This window comes from Phyllostomus discolor, chromosome 10 (assembly GCF_004126475.2).
Source record: "Phyllostomus discolor isolate MPI-MPIP mPhyDis1 chromosome 10, mPhyDis1.pri.v3, whole genome shotgun sequence".
In the NCBI taxonomy this organism is placed as follows: domain Eukaryota; kingdom Metazoa; phylum Chordata; class Mammalia; order Chiroptera; family Phyllostomidae; genus Phyllostomus; species Phyllostomus discolor.
In genome coordinates this window covers 32,397,432-32,424,213 of record NC_040912.2, presented here as the reverse complement: position 1 = coordinate 32,424,213, position 26,782 = coordinate 32,397,432, and the positions used below count along the sequence as shown (strand labels likewise).

General features: G+C 38.2%; 1 protein-coding gene and 1 pseudogene across 5 annotated transcripts; both read left to right on the top strand.

Moving 5' to 3' along the window:
* Nucleotides 1-1,723: 1,723 nt before the first annotated feature.
* GTPBP10 (GTP binding protein 10) lies at nt 1,724-26,295 on the top strand. 5 transcript variants are annotated; one of them, XM_028525482.2, is made up of 10 exons: nt 1,724-1,860; nt 4,340-4,533; nt 8,789-8,880; nt 9,259-9,403; nt 11,771-11,844; nt 13,348-13,400; nt 16,140-16,247; nt 17,394-17,471; nt 19,980-20,103; nt 24,339-26,295. In XM_028525482.2, exons 1-10 carry the CDS (start codon nt 1,828-1,830, stop codon nt 24,599-24,601), a joined length of 1,164 nt encoding a protein of 387 aa, XP_028381283.1. In that variant the 5' UTR covers nt 1,724-1,827; the 3' UTR covers nt 24,602-26,295. The 5 variants fall into 5 exon arrangements, with proteins under 5 accessions (XP_028381283.1, XP_035866528.1, XP_035866527.1 ...); XM_036010634.1 differs by having other exon boundaries at nt 1,796-1,900; XM_036010632.1 differs by lacking the exon at nt 1,724-1,860 and adding an exon at nt 3,032-3,051.
* On the top strand, nt 8,465-8,596 carry LOC114508302 (annotated as a pseudogene).
* Nucleotides 26,296-26,782: the final 487 nt, after the last annotated feature.

Below are 26,782 nucleotides of genomic sequence, written 5' to 3'. Positions count from 1 at the left end.
TGTTTCTTCCACAATATTCAGATGTGCAAGAAATTTCATAAGAGACAAGTCAGCAAGCTCATAAGAAGGCAGCAAATTCTTCAGAAGTCAACAGGCTCTTGAACCCACAAAAAGACAAGAAGAGAAAGATTATAAAATGTTAAAGAAGAAATTCCATCACAGTGCACTCTTATCAAGCTCAACTGCAAAATTAACACAAATATCAGTGTTAACTAGTTTGTCATGTATTATTTGGGCGTGCTTTAAACTCATACACTGAAAGGAAGTCTCATTTCATGCACGAAATTTGTTGTGTGCCTTGTTTCTTTTTTTTTTTAAAGATTTTATTTATCTATTTTTAGAGAGGGAAGGGAGGGAGAAAGAGAGAGCGACATCAATGTGCAGTTGCTGGGAACCGGGCCTGCAACCCAGGTATGTGCCCTGACTGGGAATCGAACCTGCGATACTTTGGTTCGCAGCCCGAGCTCAATCCACTGAACTATGCCAGCTAGGGCCTGTGCCTTGTTTCTTTAACAGAAGTACAGTTGAACATTTCCAGTGCCAAAAAATATTAGGCAAAGCTAAACAACAGCAGGTTAGTAAGCTTTTGCTTGACACTTACGAGTAATAATAGTTATCAAACTGATACTTAGAAATAAGAAGACATTGTTATCTCAATCATCTCATCCTAGTTTCAACACCAAACATTGTAGAAAGCATCCATATTTGTTAGTTTTCTAATTTAACTTAATCACGATGGTCAATGTTTAGGGTCAAAAGGTAATTGCCCCAATTCTGTTTTGACACTTGCCATGTGTCCAAAAGGCAGCAAATGTTTTCAAGATTAAACATTTACACAGTAACAACCTAATGTCCTGATTAATTAATCATTACAGGTTAAGTGACAATCACAGCTTTATGGACTGGTGGGGAAGAGGGAGGTTCAGTAGCAGCAAAGGATTCAAGCCAGTTTTCACGTTGTGTATTTCCAAAGAATCTGCAATAAACAAGGGGTAAATAGGTGAAAAGGCTTGTAGAAATTAACAGTCTCCGTGATTAAGGAAGATTTTAAGACTGGCAGTGCAGTGCAGGGTCGCCCACTATGGCTGTGAGCATTTTTCACTGCACGAGGACCTGGGGAAAGGTGAGGGGGGCAGACCCACCTGCAGAGCCAGGTTAGGGAAAGGTAATCTCTAATTCTGTCAAAGGCGCGCTTCTGATAACAATTCGATAAAGACCCTCAGCTACACGACTCCAAGAAGCTACTTTGTGGCAAAACAATTAATTCCAAGTTCCCTTCCCCAGTTCGTACAAAGCAATTCTCAGATCCTGACACTTGTGTCACAAATTTTAAATTGTCTCCTGGAAATTTTTGCTAGAGATCACTCAACTTGCCAGTGAGCTAACAGCTTTGTCAGGCCCCTGAATTTCTGTCTTTCTTTCACGAGTTTGGTTTTATTGTCGTAGTTCTGTTGTTTTTCATTCAGACTGAGGTACTTTATGGTTTCCTAAATTAGCATAAAATTTCCTCCGAGGCAGCTAAACACAAAACGTTTCCACTCAAAATGTTAATTCCTGAGGTATACACTCTACATCCCACTGATCCTGGCCACGGTGCTCTCGACATTTTCTTAGTTTTAGGTTGTTTTCGCGTAAACAGATAGACACCTCTCACCCTGGTAGGGCTCATCACACAGCGCATGCGCGTATCCTGTACGGCGCTGGCGGTTCTGCCCGCGGGAGCGCGCTCCGGAAAACAGCGCCTGCGTCCCGCGGTGACGTCAGAAGGCCGCGCGGTGTTTCTTCGCATTAGCAGTCCACGGGAGTGAATCCGGCTCCACCGCAGTAATGGTGCACTGCAGTTGCGCGTTGTTCAGAAAGGTCCGTGACCCGTGTCCGTCACCTGAATCCCGAGGGCCAGGTGCTTCTAGCCCCACCTGGGGACGCTGGTGCTCCTTCTCTGCCTCCCAACTTTTTCTATTTGGGGGCCTCTTTCCGGCTTTTTTTCTACCACAGCCTTAATTCCGCCCCTGCAGGACTCGGTGTTGACCGGTGGGGGGTGGGGAGGTGGTCTGTCCCGCTACGTTAGGAGAGTTGTTTGGGTACAAGGTGTGAGGTTTCCTTGGAGAATTGTGTGCACGTGGGATGCAGAGCGGGGACACTTGCCTGCTCTTAGACGTGCAATATGGTGTACGTGGAGTATAGGTTTGCTTTTTCTATTGGCTCAGATGGTGTATTTCCCTTTTCAGTAATAATATCCATAGTCCATTTACATCTACGTATATTTTTCCTTGAGTGCATTGTTTTTAAGAGCTTTCTAAAAACGATTTTCATCAATAAGTGAAAATACATAATAATAAGCTTGCCTTCTTGCGAGAAATTTAGGTCAGTTTTAGAATTGTTTCTGCAAAAAATTTACAGTTGCTTCAAATTTCAAGGCCCCTCTTAGAGCCTTACTAGTAACGTCTTTTGAAACTAGCCGACATCACAGTTTAGCCATTACTCTATCACCAATGAGGAGATTGAGATACTCTTTTAAGTTTGGGTTCTGAATCTTTGAATCTGATCAATCCAGGACAGTAAAAATTTATAAACTGCATTTTTTTGTGGATAAGTTATTAAAGACTACTTGTGTAGCCTTACTGTCATTGAAAGTCACTTCCAGTCGATGTCGTTTGCAAGTGGAATCTGCCTCTACTTGCCTGCGATGCTTTTCTGATCTAGCCTTGCATAAACCAAGAAGTTCTTCACTCCCAGAGAAAAATACTCTGGTTGGTTCTCACATTTATCTTTTATGTATTCTTCCCATCCTGTTCTCATACAATATGGCTTCATGACTACATTTGCATATTTAAATGAATCCCTGCACTTTGATTTTTTGCTAGGACCCATCCACTGCAATATTAGATCTAGGCTGCATCAGAATCACTGAGGGAGCTTTTGCTAAGTGTGCAGTGATGTCCTGGTGATATCCAACAGACTGGACCTAGAGCTTTTGCTAAGTGTGCTGGCTTTTGCTAAGTGTGCTGGCTTGACCTATCCTCATCCACCCCTCCAGAGTATATCAGAATGGTCAGTGGAGCATATGTATTTTGCAAAGTGTTTCCAGGTATTTTTGATACTTACAACTATCTCAAATGACTAAAGATGTGAAGATTATGAATTTAAGAAATTACTCCAAAGAATCTCCATAGTCTGAGAGGTTAATACATAGATTCTTTACCTACAAGAAGGTGTTGACTTAATGAGGGTAACAAAAATATAAGATTTCAAAAAGTGTATTAATAGATATATAATCAAATTGCTAAGAGCCCAGCAAAGTTGATGGTAAGTGTTGATTAGAGGAATTAAGAAAGACATCATGGAGGGTTGGTGGGTGCAGGGGGGTGTATAAAGGGGACAAATGGTAATGGAAGAATTCAATTAAAAAATAAGAGACATCAGCAAATATGACATTTAGGTGGGTTTATAACAGAAGAGAACAAATATAGGGGGCAGCCTGGTCAGAGGAGGGCAAAGAGTGAAAAATTGGGACAACTGTAATAGAATAATGAAAAAGAACAAATGACATAAGTAGAGGAAAAGTGTGAGCAGAGTGGCATGGAGATGTGAAAGTATAACATGAACAGAGCAAAAGAGGAAGAGGACACAGGAGGGGCTGAACGAATGGAAGTGGAACTGAGGGTAGCTCAAGGGCTTTGAATATAGACTGGCTAAGATACTAGGGCAGTTTGTACCAAAAAGGAAAGAGCTAGGGCTTCGGGGTGGGGTGCCATTGAGGGGAGAAGCAGGTTAGTGAAAGATTCCCATACCAAATGAGTAGGAAACTATGGTTCCTTTATTTGAAAGGACATTGGTGGAACAGACTTTAAGGAAAAGTTTGGTTTTGTCACATTAATTCATATTTGAAATGACTTATCAGTACTCATGAACAAGTTACATATTTGAGGGGTTTCAGATATAAGTTAAGTACAGATCTTATTCTCAGTTGGTTTAGACTGTTAACCTTACATCCTGATGATGTCTAACAGACTGGACCTAGAAAATATCTCACCTAGGTGATAGTTACTGATGCAGGCTGAGGTCGCCCAGAGGAGGCAGTCTAGATTGAAAAGTGGACCAGTGTCAGAGACCTTGAGGATATGTGGGACCACAATTGATAATTGGGAAAAAGAGGGAGGGTTTAAGAGTTTAATCAAAGAGGTCAGATAGGAGATGAACTGAGAAAAGATGAACTTTGGCATACAGGAAGTCATTACTGACAACTTGAGGCATTTTAGTGGCAACAAAGAACTAGAAAGGAGTTCTAAATCGGTAAGCACACTTGGTGTACAGATGTTCTCTTTCTCCTTTTTTTAAGTATGGAAACTTCGTTGATAACCTGAGACTCTTCACCAGGGGAGGAAGTGGAGGAATGGGCTATCCTCGTTTAGGTGGAGAAGGTGGAAAAGGTGGTGACGTATGGGTTGTAGCCCATAAGAAAATGACTTTAAAACAACTTAAAGACAAATATCCTCAGAAGCGGTTTGTGGCTGGAGAAGGAGCCAACAGTCGGTGAGTATTTACTGATTGACTTGATTTTATAAAAGTAATCCCCCCCAGAAGAAAAACAGTTAAAAGATAAAAGTGTAATTAGAAATTTGATTTAAATTATATCCCATATTTGTAACTGAGCAAAAATCTATATTTGTCTCAACTCTAGTAAAGGTAAGAGATAGGTTCTAAGAAATGTTTTGGAGCTTTCCAACTTTTTATCCTTTTCTCCCAGTTTCTGTTTAGATTCTTTTGCACTTCCTCTGTAGAAACAAAAAGTGATCTGAATTCCCACTGTTTTCTTCTGAAATTATCTGTAACAGTCCTTAAGAAACCTCTCTCAAATCTCAAATGAGCTACTCCATCTCGTCGCCACCAGTAGTTCTGTGTGCATCTCATAGGCAGTGCTGAATGTTTAGAACCTGTTTCACTGATAAATCTTTTGTGTGTTTTCCCTTTGCTTCTATTCTGTTCTTTCTATGACAGCAAAGCCTTGCCTTTATTTTTCACTAACATTTGTTGTTCTCTGTGGAATAGACTATGTTGGCATCAAAATATGAAAAGAACTTTTTCTTTTCTTACAAAGAAAATGAAGAAAAAAATTCTTAAAGCTTCCATCAAAACGCCTGCTGTGATTCCTCAGACCTATCTCATTCTATTATTCCATAGGAGGTGTTGGTATAAAGGCTAGATTATGTCCCTTTTTTTTTCTTCCCAAACCAATGTTTAAAAACAACAAACAAAAACACGAATCAGTCTGATTTAGAGAGGAAAGGAGAGGTAGAGGGACACCTAGTTGTTCTTCCACTTATTTATGCATTCATTGTTTCTTGTGTGTGCCCTGACCAGGATGGATCACAACCTTGGTGTGTGGGGATGATGCTCTAACCAACTGCACTACCCGGCAAGGGCCCCCATGGAAGTGTTTTGATACATTTATTTGTCACAATACCAGATGATGGAATGTGGCACTTGCTTGGGGGATGAATATATACAAAGGGTAGAGGCTGGCATAATAAACAGCCTATAACACAGACATTCCAAACAACAAAAACAACAGTAAATTATGCTGCCCGAAATATGCAGCAGCATCACCTGCTTGTAAACGTATCCTTAGGGAAACCCCTTAAATTTCTTTTGAGCATTTTTATTTATGAGTAATCTGAAACTGTTTATCCTCACCTTGAGGACATGCTTATTGATTCTTAAGAGGGGAATGAAGGGAGAGAGAAACATGGATCGGATGCCTCTCATACACGCGGCAACCAGGCACTGAATTTGCAGCCTAGGCATGAGCCCTGACTAGGAATTGAACCTGTGACCTTTCAGTTTACCGAACCACACTCCAACCAACTGAATCACACCAGCCTGGGCAAAACCATTTTATAAGACAAATTTTGAGAGCCTTATATTTGTTATAGAATTCAGTAATCAAAGTTTTGAGTATCAAATGTTAACTTTATTATTTTGAGGTTACAGGTGGGAAGTAACAGCAGTTTACATCCTAAAGTAAATTTTCTTCCCATTTTATAATTTCTTTTGAAAAATAAAGTTGCTATTATAGTTTCAGTACTGTTCTGTGTTCAGATCAGTGGTGTACTAAAGATGGTATACAATGTTTAAATGTTAAGAGATATTTAAATAGAACATATTTCTTACTGGGATTGTGTGTTGCAATTTTTAGAATAGAGAGGTTTAAATCTAAAGGACGAATAGGAGCCAGCTGGGTGAAGGGGAGTAAAAGCATTACAGGAGAGGTAACATGGAGAAGGGCCCAGTGATAGAAGACAAGTACCCTATTAGACACTGAAAGAAGGCCAGTGTGGCTGGAATGCAGAAGACTCAGAACGGGGAGGAACATGAGACTACAAAGACAGGTGCAGGCCAGACTTTCATTCAGACCATCATTATTTCTGAAATGTTGCATTATTGTCTGATTTGGTCTGCTGACCCCAATCTCAGTCATCACCCTCAGTCCATTCTTTATTCCATTATTTCTAGAGTGGTTTTTCTAAAACACCAACGTATTAATGTCACTTGCCTATTTAAAATTCTTCAGTGTTTCCCATCACTCTAAGATAATCTTCAAACTCTCATAACAGCATGTTAGACCCTTTGCAATCTGGACCACATTGTCTTTATTTTACAACATGCCACCCCACTTGTGCCAGTGTTAGGCTAGAAATAACTGTTATCTCTTCAAACAGCTTTTTCCCTTCTAATCTAGGGTGTTTGTGTGTGCATATGTGTGTGTGTGTATGTATATATACACACATATATACACACATATACACATATTTAGATATACATAGGTGTATTCAGTTTGTCAATGCATCTTTTCCCACCTTGATTATCTGGCAAGGCCCTATTGGCTTTTTTTTTTTTTTTTTTAAATATTTTATTTATTTATTTTTAGAGAGGGAAGGGAGGGAGATAGAGATAGAGAGAGAGAGAGAGAAACATCAATGTGCGGTTGCTGGGGGTTATGGCCTGCAACCCAGGAATGTACCCTGGCTGGGAATCGAACCTGGGACACTTTGGTTCCCAGCCCACGCTCAATCCACTGAGCTACGCCAGCCAGGGCTCCTATTGGCTTTTTAAGACTTGGTTTAAGCACTGCCTTCAAAATATTGGTATCTGCGTAAGATTTTAATTTCAGATGTCTAATAATGTCTAGTAAAACTGCTTTTGTTCTTCATGAAATCATCTCCTAGAAAATTGGTTTATGCTTGCTCAACTATGAAAATTATCAAATATTATTTCAGCTATTTAAAAATTATCCAAAGTTCTGGCCCTGGCCGGGTAGCTCAGTTGGATAGAGCATTGTCTCAGTACACCAAGGTTGCAGGTTCCATTCCCTGTCAGGGCATGTATAAGAATCACCAATGAGCGTATAAGTAAGTGGAACAATAAGTGGATGTTCTCTCCTTTCTCTTTCTTTATAAATCAATAAAAAATTTTTAAAAACTATCCAAAGTTTTTTTGAAATTTAAGTGGAAATGTTTTTAATAAAGTATTTTAATAGCAAGTTCACCACTAGTAACAAATAAGAATGAAAATTAAATCTTGCCTCTACATTCTAAAAATTGCAACACACATCCCAGTAAGAGAGATGTTCTATTTAAATCTTTCTTTAGTATATTTCTAAGTCATCCATTTCTGTCAGTCCAGGTCATTCATTCAACTAATACTGAGTATCTACTATGTACTAATCACTGTAGTGCATGCCTAGGATATAATGATGATCTAAACTAATGTATTCCCTGCCCTTCAGGAAGTTACTGTAGTGTAGTGGGAGAGTAAACATTAATCGAATGTGTGAAAAATGGAAAATGATGAGAGCCTGCACATGTGTGAGAATTCTAACCTAATCATGGAGGTCAGGAATAAAAAGGTTTTATAAAAGGTCAACCATCTATCAAGTCACAGATAACCACTATTAACCTTTTCTTGACTTTTGTCATACTCTTGTGTGTGTTTACACAAATTTAATTGTGTCTGTATAGTTTGGGGGTTCAAAACTGAGAGGACAGTATTTTGTAGGCTCCTCTTTTTACTTAACTTTTTTCCTGTGCCAGAAGATTGTTCAAAATGTCTGCATAGTATTGGAAAGAACTATGTTGTCACTCATCTGTGTAGGTAATTAATTGGTTTTTTACTGTTACGTTCAACAAAGCAACACACACCCATGTGTGTATAGTAGTTTACATGGTGGTTCAGTTATTCCCAGAAGTGAATCTGCTAGTTAGAAGTTTTTACCAATTTATTCTCTCATGAGTAATTTGAGAGTAGCTAGATGAGCCCCCTCTAATTAAAGTGCTCCCATTGGAGGTCAGTTTTTTAAAAGCTTTGTTATTCAATTGCTTTATCATTTTTTCTAGTTATTGATGATCTCTTCATTTCAGGTGTACAATATATCAGTTCATTATAATTTGTAATGTCTTTTGGTGGTAGATTTGCACAGTGGCTGTATCGTAGCCAATGAGGTTTATCTGAGGCATAATTATTGCTAATTGAAAACTTCCCAGTGACTTTTTGTGGTTAGCTTGATAACTTAAATCATTACTTAATATTATTTTTATTGGGATATGAGAGTCTAAAGTGCAAATAAATAATTAGAAATAAGTTTATTTTTGCTCTAGTATTTGGCCATGTAACATCTCTGTTAGAAGAATTGGTTGATAGTCCTCTTTATAGACCATTATGTTTGCTTGAAAAATAAGCCATTTAATTTTGTGGGTTTTCCTTATTTTAATTTAGCTTTATTTTTTGGTAGGCTTAGTGCGCTGAAAGGCTCCAAAGGAAAAGACTGTGAAATTCCTGTACCCGTGGGTATTTCAGTAACTGATGAAAATGGTAAAATTATAGGTATGTGTACTGTAGGTCCTGAGGTTGTGAAAAATGTGCATATTTTCTGAATTGTTTGGGAGCTGTGGGGAATAGTACCTCTTGAGTTTCAGAATTTTTTAGAAGCATTAACTATTTCAGCTGCTAATTTATAAAACAACTTTTAAAAATCTTCTGTAAAGGTTGTTCAATATTAACTGCTAGATTTCAGATTTTTAAAATATTAGCGTATTTACTTGGTTTTAAAACATAAACTAGTCTCTCATCCACTTAGCAAGGTTTTTCCAGGGACCAGCTTTTAATAGAAACTTTTGGTATCTATTTTGAAAGAAAAATGTCATTAGTGATTAACTCTACTTACTAATCTTGGCTCTAAATATCTTTATCTCTCTTTTTAAGGAGAACTCGATAAAGAGAAAGATAGAATTTTGGTAGCGGAAGGAGGTCTTGGTGGTAAATTCCTTACAAATTTCTTACCATTGAAAGGCCAGAAACGAATAATTCACCTTGACCTAAAACTCATAGCTGATGTAGGTCTAGTGGGGTAAGTATCATTCATATGTTTATTTTTATACTTCCAGAGAGTTCACAAATAGGAAATAAATATAAATGGTAATTTGGTGCCAGCATTATTTCTAGTTTATGGAATTTGTGCATGGTTTGTGTACTTAGAGACAATGCTGTAAAATGTAGTTATTTTCATGATGTCAGCGTAGAGTTTCATATTTACTTCATAGGCATTTGCCAATGGTCATAGCAATTGAGTAGGCCAGTGAAATGTTAGAAAATGAATAAATAAAAAGATTAAATCCAGTAATACAAGAAGGTAAAAGAATGTTACCAGATATTAAGGAGTAAAATAAATCTGAACAAACCACATTTTATTTTTTTTATTTTTTTTAAGATTTTTATTTATTTATTTTTAGAGAGGGAAGGGAGGGAGAGAGAGAGAGAGAGAGAGAGAGAGAGAGAGACACCAATGTACGGTTGCTGGGGGCCGTGGCCTGCAACCCAGGCATGTACCCTGACTGGGAATCGAACCTGCGACACTTTGGTTCGCAGCCCGCGCTCAGTCCACTGAACTACACCAGCCAGGGCCAAACCACATTTTAAAAAGTGTATTCAAGGAAATAAAAAGAAGGGACAAATAGTTAAGATATGCTTACAAATATTAATAGACCTATTGATGTATCATTAATCAGATGGCTCAAGGCCAGTACAGACAATCTCAGCTCCTCAGACTTACACGCTGTTGAGCACCAAGTTGGATCTTTGTGCTCTGCTTAGGATCTGTCCATTCTCAGTACGGTAGACAACGTTACAATGTCGTCCTGTTCCATAAGCCTCCACTTTTTCATGAAACAAAGCTGTGTGGCTTTGGGTTTGCAGTGCTGGCACCCAGCCAATTGGAGAGAGCTAGATAGCGTGATGGAGAGTAGATAAATTTAGGGAGAGAAAACTTCAACTTTGTGTTTCTCCTCTCCTCCCTCTTCCTCTCCCTGGCCCTACAGTGTTACAGTCGTCAGACGGAAGGACAAAGGAAGGTGTAAGGGAAACTGCTGTCAAACTGAGCACCAAACTGCCATTCCATTCCTTGCCTTCCCATAGGTGCTTTCTAGGCTCTTCTCATCTTCCTCCCCAGCCAATCTCACTGCTTCCGTACCAGACTCTTCAGTCTCAGCCTGTCGCCCTTGCTGCGCCTGCCTAGTCTTACAGCAGACATTTGGGGTTTGCAGAGGTCCCATTCCTGCTGAGGTTGTAACAGGGAAAGATGTGATCCTGGCTTTCAAGCCTGCCATTCGCATGTTTTTTTTTCCCCCAATAAAACATAGTTATGACATTTATGAGTCATAGGTTCTGTAACATATATTTTTCAAACATTATCGGTTTAATAGGGTTTTATGGATACAGTTAAGAATCCAGGCATTGACTTTCTCATTTGGTAGAAAAATGAGTTTCGAGTTCCATGGAGACAGCTTTACAGACCAAGAAGACCCTTGAAAGGCTGAGTAGTAAAAGTTGGGTGGGGGTGGGGAACTCAAGTGAGACTATCTGGGTTAGAATCTCAAATCCTCGGGAGGCCAGCTGGCTAGTCTTGGATATGTTGTACAGTTTCTCTAAGTTTTTACTTACTCATCTTCAATAGTGAATGGAGAGTCCGCACTTTAAAATGTTGGTAAGATACTGCATTTGCAGTGCAGCCCATGCCTTGGACTTGTGAACGCTCAGTAAATGAACTGTAGCTGCTGTCATGGTCCTTATGTTGCCAACTTACTAGACACGACTGTAGTGAAACACTTCAGCTTTTCAGAAATGGGTTTGAAATTACAGTAATTAACACATCGTGATTCTTAAGCATAATGTTTAACATGTTTCTAGTGCTTTTAAATGAGGCAGCTATTTAAGTTACTACATGTGAATATGAGCATAAGCAGATTTTTTTAGCTGGTTTCAGAAATGAATTGAATCTTAAAAGACAGATACATAACTAAAACACGGGTACTGCTGTTGTCAAAGCTGATCTTAGAACTGAACCTGAGAAGAAAGGTATATAGCTTTCTACTTGTACTGTTGATGTCTAAAAGAAACATCGGGTCGTTGCCTTTTGTCCGTGTCCCCAGCTGTAACCCAGGCAATGTGCCCTGACCAGGAATCACACCTGCGACCTTTCACTGTGTGGGACAACTCCCAGCCAACTGCCACACTGGTCAGGGCAGTATGAATTTATCTTCACCTATTTCATGAGTATATTTTGTTCTTCAAGTTTTTCAAAAATTATTTTAAATTTATACTCTATTTTTAATCCCAGAAATACTCAAGAAGTTTGCTTCTTAAAATTTTTAGAATTCAAAGATAAATAAGTATTAATAGTACTGATATTTGCTGTAATGTATAAATTTTCTCATTTCAGATTCCCAAATGCCGGAAAATCCTCTTTGCTAAGTCAGATTTCTCATGCAAAACCTGCAGTTGCAGATTATGCATGTAGGTATAATTTATTTTGTATTTTAATGTGTGATGGTGAATTTTTAAAGACTAATCTTTTAGTATGAATAAAATGACAACTCTGAGGGTAGCCTTAGTTTGAAAACTCTTGGCAGAATAGATGTATTTCCCATTAATCTGAAACCTCTCTACCCCTCAGCAAAGTTTCTGGTACTTACTACTTACTTTGTTACGTGTACTTTCCTGGTACATAATCACTTATTTGGTTTAGTTAGAATTTTATGAGCACCTGTCCTTTGTGAAGCACAGTGGTAAATACTAGGAAGGCAGAGATGAGTTCTTTCGCTCAAAAATACAGCAAGTATATTTTTCTGGGAACTGTAGTAGGTTCTAGAGTTACAAAGTCTGGTAAGCAGAAACAGATACTATCCTGACTTTTACTGAGAATACAGACTATTCTCAAAAAAGGGGGAAGGCACGTAGCTCTCCAGTGAATGCAAGGAAATATAATACGGTTCGATGAAAGAGTATAGGTGACTGCTTTGGACTTCTTTGTGGAAGTGTGATGCCAGGCTGAGGTTCAGAGAATAAATGTGAGGTAATCAGTGACATAGTACAGGTGAAGGGTCTTTCAGTCAGAGGAAGTAGCATGTACGCAAAGGCCTTCTGGTGGCAGGCAGTGGGTTTGCGGATCTAGAGAACGTGGTCAGGGAAGGAGGGAGACGAGGTGAGGCCCGGGATGTAGGTAGAGACTGCATCTTACTGACGCGTAGGTTCTATTTGATCTTCATGTCATAAGAACAGTTGATTGCCTGTTAAGCAAGGGAAAAAATGATTATTTACTTTAAAAAGATTTCTGCATAAATACAGAAACTGGATTAGTGTGGGACATGAGTGGATGTGGGAAGAATAGTTAGTAGGCTGTTGTAGCAGCAAGATGAGATATAATGGAAGCTTAAACTAAGAACAGTGAATGAATATGATAGGATCTCTGCCATCATTAAAGAAAAAGGTACAAAATGACATTAACCTGGAAAATAAAATTAAGCCATTCTAAAATTAGACTCTTACAGAGTTTATTTTAACTAACTGCTATAAATTAGGCCAGTATTTATTGCTATAATACAGGGTACTGTTGAGAAGGAAAGAGGAAGAAAAGCAAAAAGTCATAGGAAGGAGGCTAGTGCAGGATTGGTGAGGCTTGAGGAAAATGAATGAGAAGGGACTAGATCAGACCTGGTGACAGAAAGCTAAATTCTGCCTCCCGCTCCCCATGATTCTTCACGTGGTGTGACAGAGGAACTTTGAGGCCCATTAATTAGATTAGACTATGACTATTACAAAAATCTTCATGGTCCTTTTCCAGGTATAATAGCAAAGATAATGTAAATAGCAAAGATAATTGTACCTTCCATTCAACCAATGAGAACATAATCTGAATTAATCACAAAAGAAATGTTTATTTTATACATAATGCTAAAACAAATTTGAGAGTACCAGTCTTTATTCTAGCCTTAACTTACTGTGGCTTTTTTCTTTTAGTTACAACATTAAAGCCTGAACTTGGAAAGATTATGTATAAAGATTTCAAACAGGTGGGTGTTTTTAGAGTAAGACCCTTGGTTAGAAGTAAAAGTACTGGCTTTTGGTGCTTGGACTTCATATTTGACTGCTTCTGGGGTGTTAGGGTGGGGCAGTTGCAAGATTTTATTTTTAGTAAGTGAAAACTGATCAAATCAATAATGAGCACTATCATAATAGAATATTGCATGAGAATGTAACTTTTAAAAATATTTATTCTTATATTTTTAAAATGTATTGGGCTATCATTGATTAATAAGATTGTATAGTTTCCAAGTGTACATTTGTATGATACATGATCTTTATATTGTATTGTGTGCCCACCACCCAAAGTCAGATCTTCTGTCACCATATACTTGACCCCTTTTACCCTTTACTGCACCTTACGCCTTTCCTTCTGGTGTCCACCGTACTGTTATGTGTGTCTGTGAGTTTTTGTTTATTGTTCTTGTTCATTTGTTGCTTTCAGTTTTATAGCCCACACTTGATTTCACTCATCACTCATCTGGGATTTTACTCACACATGAGAATGTAACTTCTTATTCTTAGAAAGCCTTAAGTCCATTTTTTCTTTACAACATCATATCTTATGTATTTATTTATTTTTAGACAGAGGGGAAGAGAGGAAGAGAAACATCAATGTGTGGTTGCCACTCAGGTGCCTCCAACGGGGGACCTGGCCCGCAACCCAGTCATGTGCCCTGACTGGGAATCGAACCTGTGACCCTTTGGTTTGCAGGTTGGCACTCAGTCCACTGAGCCACACCAGCCAGGGCAGAACATATCTTCTTTATTTCCTTAATCTCTGTTCATTCTCGTTGCAAGTTTGTATTTGTTTCCAATTTGATTATTGATTTTTGTTAAGTAAAATTATTTTCTAAAGTTCATGTAAATGATTTTATTCCAACTTTCTCTTTTTAAAACTTTTAATTGAGTGGGATTCTGGCTTTATCTATTAAAATTTATTTTTCCTTGATAAGGAAGATTACATAAAACAAAAATATGTAATGTACAATTAGCAATGATGCTCCTTGGCATTTACCCAAATGAGTTGAAAACTTATGTGCAAACCGAAGCCTGCACTCACACGTTTGTAGCAGCTTTGTTAGTATGTGCCAAAATCTGGAATCAACCTAGATGTCCTGCAGTAGGTGAATGGATAAACTGTGGTATATCCAGGAAATGGAATATTATTCAGCACTAAACGGAAATGTGCCATAAGCTATGAGAAGACACAGAGGAACCTTAAATGCATATTACTAAGTAGAAGAAGCCAATCTGACATGGTTGCTTGCTGTATGATTCTAATGATATGAGATTCTGGAAAAAAGACAAAACTATGGAGATAGGGAAAAAAATCAGTGGTTGCTAAGGATGGGGAGGAAGGAAGGGAATAATGGAGCACAGTGTGTGTTTAGAGCAGTGAAACTATTCTGCACGATTCTGTAATGCTGCATATGGTGTTATACATTTGTCCAAACTCATAGAATGTGCAGTACCAAGAGGGAACCCTAATGGACTAGTGGTGATGATGTATCAGTGTGGTTTCATATAATCTATTGATGTAATTCAAAAGAAATAAGATACAGGAATTATACTCATTTATATCAGTGGCATAACAGTGACAGTTAATTAAACTTCAACAATTATATAGAATATTAAATAATAAGTAAAATTGTGTATACAATATTTAGTGAAAAAGAGAATATTATGATTTAAAAACTTTTTTAAATTGAGTTTTAGAGAGGCAGGAAAGAACAGGGGAAGAGAGACAGACAGACATTGATTTGTTTTTCCACTTATTTGTGCATTCATTGGTTGCTTCTTGTATGTGCCCTGACCAGGGATTGAACCCATAACCTTAGTGTATCTGGACAACACTCTAACCAGCTAAGCTACTTGGCAGTGGCACTATTTATAATTTTTAAGGGAAATTAGTAGAGAACCTTCAAACAAAATTTGAGGACATGAGACCTCTGTAGTGTATGCTACTTTGTCACATAGCCATACTTCCTTTAAACCTCTGAAATCTTTATTCACACAAGCAGTGCATATAGAACAGTGCTTCCCATCCCTTACTATATATACATCAGAATTATTTTGGTGGCTTAAGAATAGCAATGATAAATGAAGCCCGTGCCCCAGAGATTTGAAACCAAATCCCTTAAGGGTAGGGCCTGAGTAACTGTAGTTTATACAACCGATTATCGTGCACAGCGAGGTTCGAAAACTACGAGTGCAGACTAATGGTTAATAATGCTTATCATCTCCAAAGGAGCATAGGAACACTAACTATATCCTGTACTTAAGAATGGTCAGTAGTCCTCCTGGTGGAATATGAACAGAAAAGGAACGTTACCTACATATAGAATTGAAAACTTAAAACTATAGAATTTACTAAGTAAATAGCAGTTGACTTAATATCCTTAAACACTTAAAAATTCAGAAAGTTGAAATACTCTGAAAAGTTCATATTAAATAATATAATTTATAGAATTCTTAATAGAATTTTGTGATTAATAACTAATCCCTAAAGTTCTAGATTGTTAGATTAATAATTAAAAATGGGACTAATTTCTGATAACAAGGGATTTTGATTCTGTTGTAAAGGTATCTTGGCTTTATAAGGATGCAGTGGTAATTACAAATCAGGAACTGTTTATATTTGAAATACCATGAACATTTTTGGATGTAATTTTACTTAGAGTTTTTATGTATTTTTTTTTCTTATCAAACATTTAACTTTGTATTAGATATCAGTAGCTGATCTTCCTGGTTTAATAGAAGGAGCACATATGAACAAAGGAATGGGCCACAAATTCCTCAAGCATATAGAAAGAACTAAACAGCTGCTTTTTGTTGTAAGTCATATGTATATCAATGCACTGTTCAACTGAATGTGAAAAATCAATGAATTTAGTTTTCCTAGAAACTGTCTATATGTTTAAAGTGGTAACATATGTGACTCCATTGAGTCTGTGTAAATGGGAGTCAAATACAGTAAATGATCTTCGTAACATGGGAGTAGAAATGGCATTACTTACTATATCAGATGTAATTTTGGCCGTACTTGTCAAGGTTTAATTCCTTAAGATTTTCAACATAGTCCATGTCATATGGTGTCTTTTTCCTGCTTTATTGGTGGTGCTAGAGTTATACAGCTGACCCTCAAACAACATGGGTTCAAACTGTGTGGGTCCACTTACATGAGGATTTTCTTCGATAAATACCTGTACTGTTTTTGATCCAGTGTTGGGAGTCTGCTGATGTGGAGGCCTGCTGTATGCATTCATCTACACCATTTAAGTGTTTTTAATGTATTTATTGATTTTAGAGAGGAGGGAAGGGAGGGAAAGAGAGAGGGAGAGTAACATCAATGTGAGAAAGAAAGGTCAATCAGTTGTCCCTCACAGGTGCCCCAAGCAGGACTGAACCCGCTCTAACTAGGACCAAACGCTCAGCCTAGGCACTTGTCCTGACTGGGAATTGAACCTGCAACCTTTCAGTTTATGGGCCAGTGCTCAACCAACTGAGCCACACTGGCCTGGACAGCATTCCATTTTACATATAGGAACTACCATCCACAGATCTTGGTATTCTTGTAGGGGTCCTAGAACTGATATCCTAATCCCCGACAAATACCGAGGGGCTGTAATTAAGTTCTGGGGGAGGGAAAAACTATATACGGATTTTCAACTGTGCTGGGTAGGGCAGATGTTGGTGCCCCTAACCCCTGCATTGTTCAAGGGTCAGCTGTTTATGAGATGTACATATTCATATAAATTGTCTTATCTGTACTGGTTTTTCATTTTATTAATGGTTGTGACTATCAGAATAATTATAGTTATCTTGACACTTCAGTTTCTCTTATTTATTTTGAATTACTAAATCACCAGTAGAGTATAGATTGAGAAATTATTTTTAGCTTGAGAGAATAAAACATTTCAAAGCAAATGTACAGCTAATGTTGTGTTAAAGGCTGTTTCTTTCCCTCTTTTTTTTTTTAGGTTGATGTTTTTGGATTTCAGCTTTCTGCCAAAACTCAATACAGAACTGCTTTTGAAACCATAATACTGCTGACAAAAGTAGGTTTCTGTTTCAGTTTTACTATGTGCTGCATTTGGTCTAATATAGGCACATAAGACTGTATGAAATAGCAGATGATAAGTAAAATAAATATATATTCCACCTCTACTTTTTGAACCTTTGATGTTAAAGAATTTTCTAATCTTGTTTCAGTTTTTCAATATTACCCTGCTCCTCAAACTATTGCAACCAGTAAAACCCTCCTTATTGCATACTTCTTAGACTTTATCTTGCTTGACTTTTATTCCTACTTCCTAGACTATTTCTCAGTCTATCATTTATACTCTTTCCTGTTATTATTTAATTAGCTTTCAGTTACAGTAAATACACCAGTGACTGTGTCTGATACCCAGATCTTTCGGTTAAGTGTTAGACCAGTTGCCTCATAGACACCTTTGACTAGGCATCCCATTAACTTCTCAGACTTAATATGTGTAAAACTGAACTCTTTTTTTTTTAAAACTCTCCAGCCTCCTCCAGAACTTGATTGAGTACGGAAGCTGGAAACTTGGGTGGTGGTCTTGGTTCTCCCTTTCTCACCACCGGTGTCGAGCCCTGTCAGGTTCATATCCTGAGTCTCACTGAAGTCCATCTGCTTGTCTTCGTTCCCACTGTATGATCATCAGCCCTTCTCATTAGAATGTTGTGAGTCCCTCCTGTGTGGTCTTCTTGCTTCCAGTTTCATTTCTGTGCAGTCCATTTTTTTGTGACAGCCACAGTAAGCTTTGTAAAAGAACCAGGCTGATGTTTGTTCCCTGCTTAAAACACTTCAGTGGTGCCCCATTGTTGTAGGTTGAAGTCTAACCTGAACTTGGTTTATGAGGTCTGGCAGTGCTGGGCTCCTGCCTAGCAGTCCATCTCTTTTTCCTCCTGCCCCCTCACATTTCATGCCCAGCCCCGTGATCTCCCTCTAACACAGTGGGATAATGTTTCCTACCTCCAGGACTTTGTATATCCTCTTTCCTTTGCCACTTTTTGCCTATTATGAATAATCCTGCTGTGAGCATTTGTGCACAGGTTTTTTGTATGGACTGGTTTTCATTTCTCTTGAGTATGTACTTAGGAGTGCAATCGCTAGATACTATGGTAGCTCTGTGTTTAACATTTTGAGGAACTGCCAAACTGTTTTCCAAACTGGGTGCACTGTTGCACCGTTTTACAGTTCTACTTGCAATGTATGAGGGTTCCAGTTTTTCCACATTAATGTGAACACTGGTTATTGTCTATCTTCTTATTTTAGCCACCCTAGTGGGAATGACGTGGTGTTTCATTGTTGTTTTTATTTGCCTTTCTCTAGTGAGTGATGATGATGATTGTCTTTCCAAGTGCTTATTAGCCATTTGTTGTCTTTGGAGAAATGCCTGTTCAGATTCTTTGCCTATTTTTTAATTGAGTTATTTTTCTTTTTATTGTCAAATTGTAAGAGTTTGTTATATTTTGGATATATTTTGGATACAAATCCCTTATGAGATACATGATTTGCAAATATTTTCTCCTCTTCTGCCAGTTGTCTTTCCACTTTCTTTATGATATCTTTTGAAACACAGAATTTTACATTTTCATGAATTCCCATTTGTCTATTTTTTCTATTGCTTATGCTTCTTGGTATCATAGATAAGTAAACAAATAAATATGTGTGTGTGTATGTATATATACATACACACATACACTAATCCACAGTTACGAAGATTTTTTTTCTAGTCACTTTTGAATTGTATGTGTGTGCTTAATAGAAGTCCAGATATTTGACCCTAGCTGGTATAGCTCATAGTGGGTTGAGCACCAGCCTGTGAACTGAAAAGTCGTGAGTTTGATTCCCAGTCAGGGCTCATGCCTGGGTTGCAGACCATGTCCCCTGTTGTGGGTGTGTTACAGGCGACCAATCAGTGTTTCTCTTGCACATCAATGTTTCTCTCCCATTCTTTCTCCCTCCGTTCCCCTCTCTCTAAAGAAAATAAATAAAACCTTAAAAAACTAGAAGTCCAGTTGTTTGTATTTGATTCAAGGTACAAATCACAGTTGTTTCTAGAATGTCATATGAGTTAAAATATATTAACATGTGACCTAACTATTAAACATTTTCTGAGTTTCCTTTGCTGATTAACTTTGTGGTTGTTGAGATTTACTGCATTTCGGAGATATGACTGAGCTCTAGATTATACAGGCCAACAAGGTAAAGAAAGATATTCCCAAACAGGTACTCTATACAGGTATTTTAATAAAATTATTTGGTTTTTCAGCCTGGCCAGTGTGGCTTAGTTGGTTGGAGCATCATCCTGTAAACCGAAAGCTCATAGATTTGAGCCCCAATCAGGGCACATACCTAGGTTATGGATTCGATCCCCAGCTGGGGCATGTGCAGGAGGGAACCAATACCTGTCTGCCTGTCTCTCTCCCTCCCTTTCCCTGTCTCCCTATCTTTCTTCCTCTCTCTGGAATCAAGGGATACATCCTCCAGTGAGGATTTAAATAAATTATTTGTTTTTCTTTTTTTTTTTTATTTAAAGGAGCTAGAATTGTACAAAGAGGAACTTCAGACAAAACCTGCACTCCTGGCAGTAAATAAAATGGACTTACCAGGTGCCCAAAATAAATTCCATGTGCTGATGAACCAACTCCAGAATCCTAAAGGTAAAATCCGTTCATTCCTTTAATGCCAGTTAAACGAATACCTAGTAAGTGCAGAGTGCTTTAAGTGGTGTAATCAGTGGAAAAGAAAACTAGCATCGTTACTCTTAAAAAACATGTGTTTCAAGAATCCATACCATATGAAACATTTAAATAACATTGTAATGTAGTACTAATGTAGTAATGTAGAAACATTTAAATAACATTGTAATGTAATGTAGTAATGTAGTACCAAGTTTCAGAATGTGTAATGTAAATAGTGAGAGGTAACAAGAAAGAAAAAGATAATTTGAACTGAAAAGGTTTCATGAAGAAGTAAAACTTAAATGGGGTCCTTAATAAGCTAATGGGATTTGGATCAGAAGAGGCAAAAGTCAGCATCTGCCTGTCAAGTCTTTCACTTCAACGTATTTCACAGGTTTTAGACCTTCATCCCCCTAGTACACCCTGAATGTAAAAACAGCTAACTGTTGAGGTGTGTCTCTTTCAATGTCAGCTGCGTTGGATCTTTGAAGAGCACTAATCTTCAAAAAAATCTTTGAGTACATGTACCTGTGTATGTATAACACAGAAAAATGATGCTGTTACTCCAAAAGGATTTATTTATTTGAAATTTGTTCCTAAATGAACCATTTCGTGTAAAGGAACTTAAAGGGACTTGCCACTGTCTTGAACATTGGGCTCTGTGGAACTCTGTTCTTCAGTGATGAGGATGCTTCTGTTTCTCTGAGTCTAGAGGAGCCGCTACACATATGAGGAAAAGTTCTTTCTCCCCTCAAAAATATGTTCCCATTATAATTTACATATAGGAGCTGCCCTTGAGTTACTGAGTTACTTTTGGGATATGAATACTCCCTGGAATTAGTAAATAGTCTTTATTTTTTAATGTCATTTGCTTTATGAGCCCATTAGATCTATTTGCTGGTTCGTTTTACAGGAAAGGGCATTTCAGAATAGGTACCAGAAGGGAGAGTAACTCAAGAGTTCGTGGCTATTTTGGACTGTCAAAAAACAAAATACAGTCCCATCAGTGAGAATTCCTGAATTAACCTCTCTGGACTCCTTGGAGCAGATGAATCTTAGAAACCAAGCTCCATGTTAGCTTGTCCATTCTCTTTCAGCCCTGCCTTTCCAGTTCATATCAGTGTTAGCCCATCTCATCAGTGGGCCATCCCTCATCCCATTGCCTTGGGGCCAGGGGAGAGGGAAATGTAATATAACAGCTCTCAGCCCCTGTGCAGTGATAGAATGGACTGGTCTGAAATGATCTCCCCTTGAACTACCCCACACCTTTTTCAGTTTAGTAGGGCTCCTTGTACCAATGGTGATAAGCCTATACTTTAGAGCAGTTAAGGACCATCTGTGTACTGTGGCAAGCTAGAGAATTCCAAATCACAAATGATATTATTTTTATTGAAAGGTTCTTTTGTATAATCTATGTTGCCTCATTTTATCAAACCTCACCCTGCCAAAGCAACTTGCTTCTGTAGGTAAATCATCTTCTGTGATTCTCTGATTTATACTTAATTTGGTTTAAAATATCTTCATCCAGCAAATATTTACTAAGTATCTAACATGTGCCAAGAACCTTGACACACGTCAGTAGTAAAAACCAAGGGTTCTGAGAATTTATTAGAAATGGAAAAAGAATTGAAACTGCTAAGTTTTCAGTTCCTTGGTTCACAAATCAAACCTTTAACATAGTTTTGACTTACTTTTTTTAAATTAAATTTTATTGATGTTATTGCAGTTGTTCTGATTTCTCCCCCTTTCCCCCTCCACCAGCACACCACACTCCCTCAGGCAATCCCCCCACCATTGTTCATGTCCCTGGGTCATGTGTGTAAGTTCTTTGGCTACTCCTTAGGCTGCTCCATTTCCTATACTATATTTTACATCCCCATGGCTATTCTGTGTCTACCAATTTATACTTCTTAATCCCCTCACCTTTTCACCTATTCCCCCACACGTCCCTCCCATCTGGCAACCATCAAAACACTCTCTGTGTCCATGATTCTGTCTCTGTTGTTCTTGTGTGCTTAGTTTGTTTTTTAGCTTCTGTTGTTGATACATATATATTTATTGCCATTTTACTGTTCATAGTTTTGATCTTCTTTTTCTAAATAAGTCCCTTTAACATTTCATATAATAATGGTTTAGAACTCCTTTAGTTTTTTCTTGTCTGGGAAGTTCCTTATCTGCCCTTTGATTCTAAATGATAGCTTTGCTGGGTGGAGCAATCTTGACTATAGGTCTCTACTTTTCATCAGTTTGAATATTTCTTGCTAGTTCCTTTTGCCTGCAGAGTTTCTTTTAAGAAATCAGTTGACAGTCTTATGGGAACTCATGTGTGGGTAACTAACTGCTTTTCCTTTGCTGCTTTTAAGAGTCGTCTTTATCTTTAATCTTTGGCATTTTAATTATGATGTGTCTTAGAGTGGGCTTCCTTGCATCCATCTTGTTTGGGACTTGCATATCTATTTCCTTCACCAAATTAGAGAAGTTTTCTTTCATTATTTTTTCAACTAGATATCCAGTTTCTTGCTCTTTCTCTTCTCCTTCTGAATTGTTAGACCTCTTGAAGTTGTCCCAGAGGCTGCTTATACTTTCCTCATTTTTTTAGATTCTTTTCCTTCTCGTTCTGATTGCTTGTTTTTTGCTTCCTTATGTTCCAAATCATTGATTTGTTCTCAGCTTCATCCACTCTACTGTTGTTTCCCTGTAAATTGTTCTTTATTGCAATTAGTGTATCTTTTGTTTCTGACTGGATCACTTTTATGCTGCTGAGGTCCTCACTAAGTTCCTTGAGCATCCTTGTAACCATTGTTTTGAACTCTGCATCTGATAGATTGCTTATCTCTGTTTCATTTAGCTCTTTTTCTGGAGTTTTGATCTGTTTTTCACTTGAACCATGTTTTCTTTGTTTCCTTGTTCTGGCAGCTACTCTGTTTCTATGTATTAGGTAGAGCTGTTTTGACTCTGTGTCTTGGTAGTGTGGACTAAGATTGTAGGTGTCCTCTAGGGTTCGGTGGCATAGCCTCCCCTATAAAGGTACACCCTTTGTGTGGGCTGAGTACGCCTTCCTCTTGCAGTTGAACCTTTGTTGCTGTCAGCAGATCAGTGGGAGGCCAGTCAATGGCAAGGATTGGCTGTGACCACTTAACCACTAATCTCTGCCCTCTGTTGAGGATCAGCTCAGCTGTGCAGCGGCAGGTTGGCGGTGCTCCGATGTGGTCTGTAGCTGTCTACTGGGTGCACTGGCCCTGGGGTTTCCCTGGGTAGTGCAGGCCAAGGTCAGCCCCCACCTCTTTTGCCCAAGGGCCACCCTGCCTGAGCTACAAAGCAATCTGAAATAGCTGCTACATGTGCTGGGCTTGGAGATTCCCAGGTAAAGCTAAGCAATGAATCTAGGCTGGCTGCTGCTAGTGCCATGCCTGGGGCTCACCAAGGCCAGCTGTTGCTTGTTTGAGAGGTTTTATGAAGTTGTGCAGCATGAGCCAGGACCAGTCCTTCACAGGGAAAAGCAGCTTGGGTGTGCTCATAAGTTGGGTGGGGCAGAGTCTTTGGGGACTTAAAAGGGGGGCATCAAACAGTGTTATCCAGTTTGATGGAGTCTTAGATATGGCACCAGCTTGCCAGCTCTGTGGGGGAGGGTTTAGAAAAGGGACAATAGCCTCTACTTGCCTTGATGCCAGATACTTCAGTTCCTTCCTGTATGCCACTGGTTCCTTTCAGGCTGCTACCCTGGTGCTGGAGCTCAGAGTAAGTGAGTCTATGAAAGTGAGTCTGTGTGTGTGGATTCTTTTAAGAGGAACTGCTTAGGGCTCCAGCATTTTCTTCTACCAACTCAATCCCCACTGGTATTTGCAGCCAGAAGTTGTGGGGGCTTATCTTTCCAGCACTGGAACCCTGGGCTGAGGGGCCTGGTGTAGGACTGGGATTCCTCACTCCTGAGATATCCCTCCCAAATTTTTATCCACTACTCATGGGTGAGAGATCAGCCTGTTCTGCATCTGTGGCCCTCCTACCAGTCTGGATGGATGTGGTTTCTTTAATTCTGTAGTTGCCAGACTTCCATTCAACTCGATTTCTGATGCTTGTTCTATATTGTAATTTTGATGTGGTTGTGCAAAGAGGCAAACCATGTATGCCTGTTCTGCCATCTTAATTGGAAGTACAATTTTAACTTACTTTCAAAGACAATGAAAATCATCATAGTTTTGTGGGTTTTGTTTCAGATTTTCTGCATTTATTTGAAAAACACATGATTCCAGAGAGGACGGTGGAGTTCCAACATATCATCCCCATCTCTGCAGTTACTGGAGAAGGAACTGACGAATTAAAGAACTGCATAAGGAAATCTGTGGATGAATATGCAGACCAGGAAAATGATGCATATCATAGGAAACAGTTGCTTAATTTACAGATTTCTAATACAATATCTTATAGGGAGCCACTATCAAAGAATACTGTTACTAGTTCTAAAATGGATATAATTTAAATCTATTCAAAATGATACTGAAATTGCGTTCATTTGAAATCTTTTCCACTGACATGTATATTTTAGAATGTTAGTTATTACTAACCTTCTCATATATATATATGTATATATATATATATATACACCATCATTTGAAAACCATATCTTTTTAAGTTTTATAGTTAAGTGTATCAACAATAAAAAAGTGACTGAAAGCTAAAATGACAGTTTATAATTTTATGGCCAATCCACCTATAATAAAGTCCTCTGATAGTCCTGTACTTAGGATGTCTTTAGTGAGGTCTTTTTTATGTAAACCGATTTGTAGGATGTTACGAGAATGAGCAACTGGGTTTTGTTTGTCTTGGGGTCTGTTATGTATCTGGTTCAACTAGTCTATATAATAGTTCTCATTTTTAGAAAATTGAAAAACTCTAAATTTGAACATATGTTCAGTGATAACAAAGATCACTCATAATGGTTAACAGAAACCAGGAAATAACAGTCATACCTCGGTAATTGTCGGCTTCAGCATTCATCAAACCCGGCATTCGTCGCATTTTGACGAGAAAAATGTTTCAGTGCTCAGTGCTTGCTCAGGACTGGTCGCACTGGATAGAACTGGTGTGAGTCACGACCAGTCACGCTGTAAGAGGAAATGCTTCATCACTTGTGGTTTGCTCAGCACTCCTCGGTTTGGGCGCTCGTCGTGAGTTCTGGAATGAATTAACAACAGGTACGGAGGTACCACTGCAGATGTTTGTGATTTCAACTTTTGGAAAATTTTCTTTGTGAAGTATAAGAGTATTTTTTCCTGCGTTGAAGCAGACTGATGTGTGACTCATTTTCTTATGTCTTAGTCTGTTTCATTGTCTACTTTTTACATTTTAGTAAAAAGAGAATAGGACATGCAAACTTCAAACAGTGTTATCAATCATAGATATATTCTTGAGATTATAATTTCTATCTGAGTTTCAAAAATATTTACCAATTGAATATTTTCTCTATATGAATTTTATTATAAAATATATCTTATTTGTAAAATGTAAAATTTAAACAGTGCAAAAGCACATAAAATTAAAAGTTCCATCTTTCTGTATTAGGCACTCCAGACCTTCCTAGACAAAACCACTGTTAATAGTTTCCTATGATTTTGCAGAATTTTTAAATCTAAGTATCTTTTTACCAAAATGAGTTTATTATGTAAACCTTTACAAGTTTTTTTTTATAAAATAGTAACAAGTTAATGAGCTTTTAATAATTATTCTTCAATGCTGCTTTTAAATTATTAGGAATTATTTTGGAATTTAAGGCTTAGTGAAGCCATTACATATGGTATAAGTATTAAATAAAAATGGTGTAAGTATTCTACTTAAATTTCATCTGATATGACACTGAATGACTTTTTACAAGTATTTCACTTTTACTTGTTCTGTTCTATGTAGCCCACTCCCACGCCTCATCCCTTTCCCCAGATTACTGGCTTTTCTTGTACTTCTTTGTTCTTCATTGCACAGGTGTTTATTTATTGAGTGTCTCTTCTGTACCTGGCACTGTGCAGGACGTTTCATGGTTTCATGTACAGTGTTGAAGAGGACAGACAGGATCTGCGGCCCTCGTGGATTGCACATTATTTAGTACAAACTACAGGGGGTTGAAGTAGCTTGGTTTCACTTTCTAACAAAGGAATAAAAGTGAGGAAGGTATTTGGAATTCGAACGTCTGATCATAATGACTGTTTCATATTGGGTATGTTTTACACTTACAACTTCAGGGTCATTTGTTTTTACTTCATTATTTCCTAAATATAAACAAGTAGCAATGTGAGGACAGCTGCATCAGGTGGATTTCTGAAGCTCTGACACCATAATTTTATTCTCTGCTTTTGGCAAAGGATAGTAAATGTGTATTGAGGATTAAGAGGAATTGTATGTCTTATGTTTTGTCACAAAGTTAATGAAACTTTCAGATTTTTAAAAAAGATTTTATTATTTTTAGAGAGGGAAAGGAAGGGAAAAAAAGAGGGAGAGAAACATTGATGTGTGAGAGGACATGAATTGGTTGCCTTTTGCACCCCACCAACCGGGGACCTGGCCTGCAACCCAGGTGTGTCTGCAGACCAGGAAGTGAACTGGCCACCTTTCAGTTTGAGGAAGGACACCCAACCGCCTGAACCACTCCAGCCAGGGCCATGAAGAAATT

What these genes read in the sequence shown, in the direction of transcription:
- GTPBP10 (XM_028525482.2), top strand. Translation starts at nt 1,828, where the DNA reads ATGGTGCACTGCAGTTGCGCGTTGTTCAGAAAG. An exon ending in TGAAAATGGTAAAATTATAG is followed by an intron (nt 8,881 to 9,258) that starts GTATGTGTACTG and finishes TCTCTTTTTAAG; the next exon opens with GAGAACTCGATAAAGAGAAA. An exon ending in TGTATAAAGATTTCAAACAG is followed by an intron (nt 13,401 to 16,139) that starts GTGGGTGTTTTT and finishes ACTTTGTATTAG; the next exon opens with ATATCAGTAGCTGATCTTCC.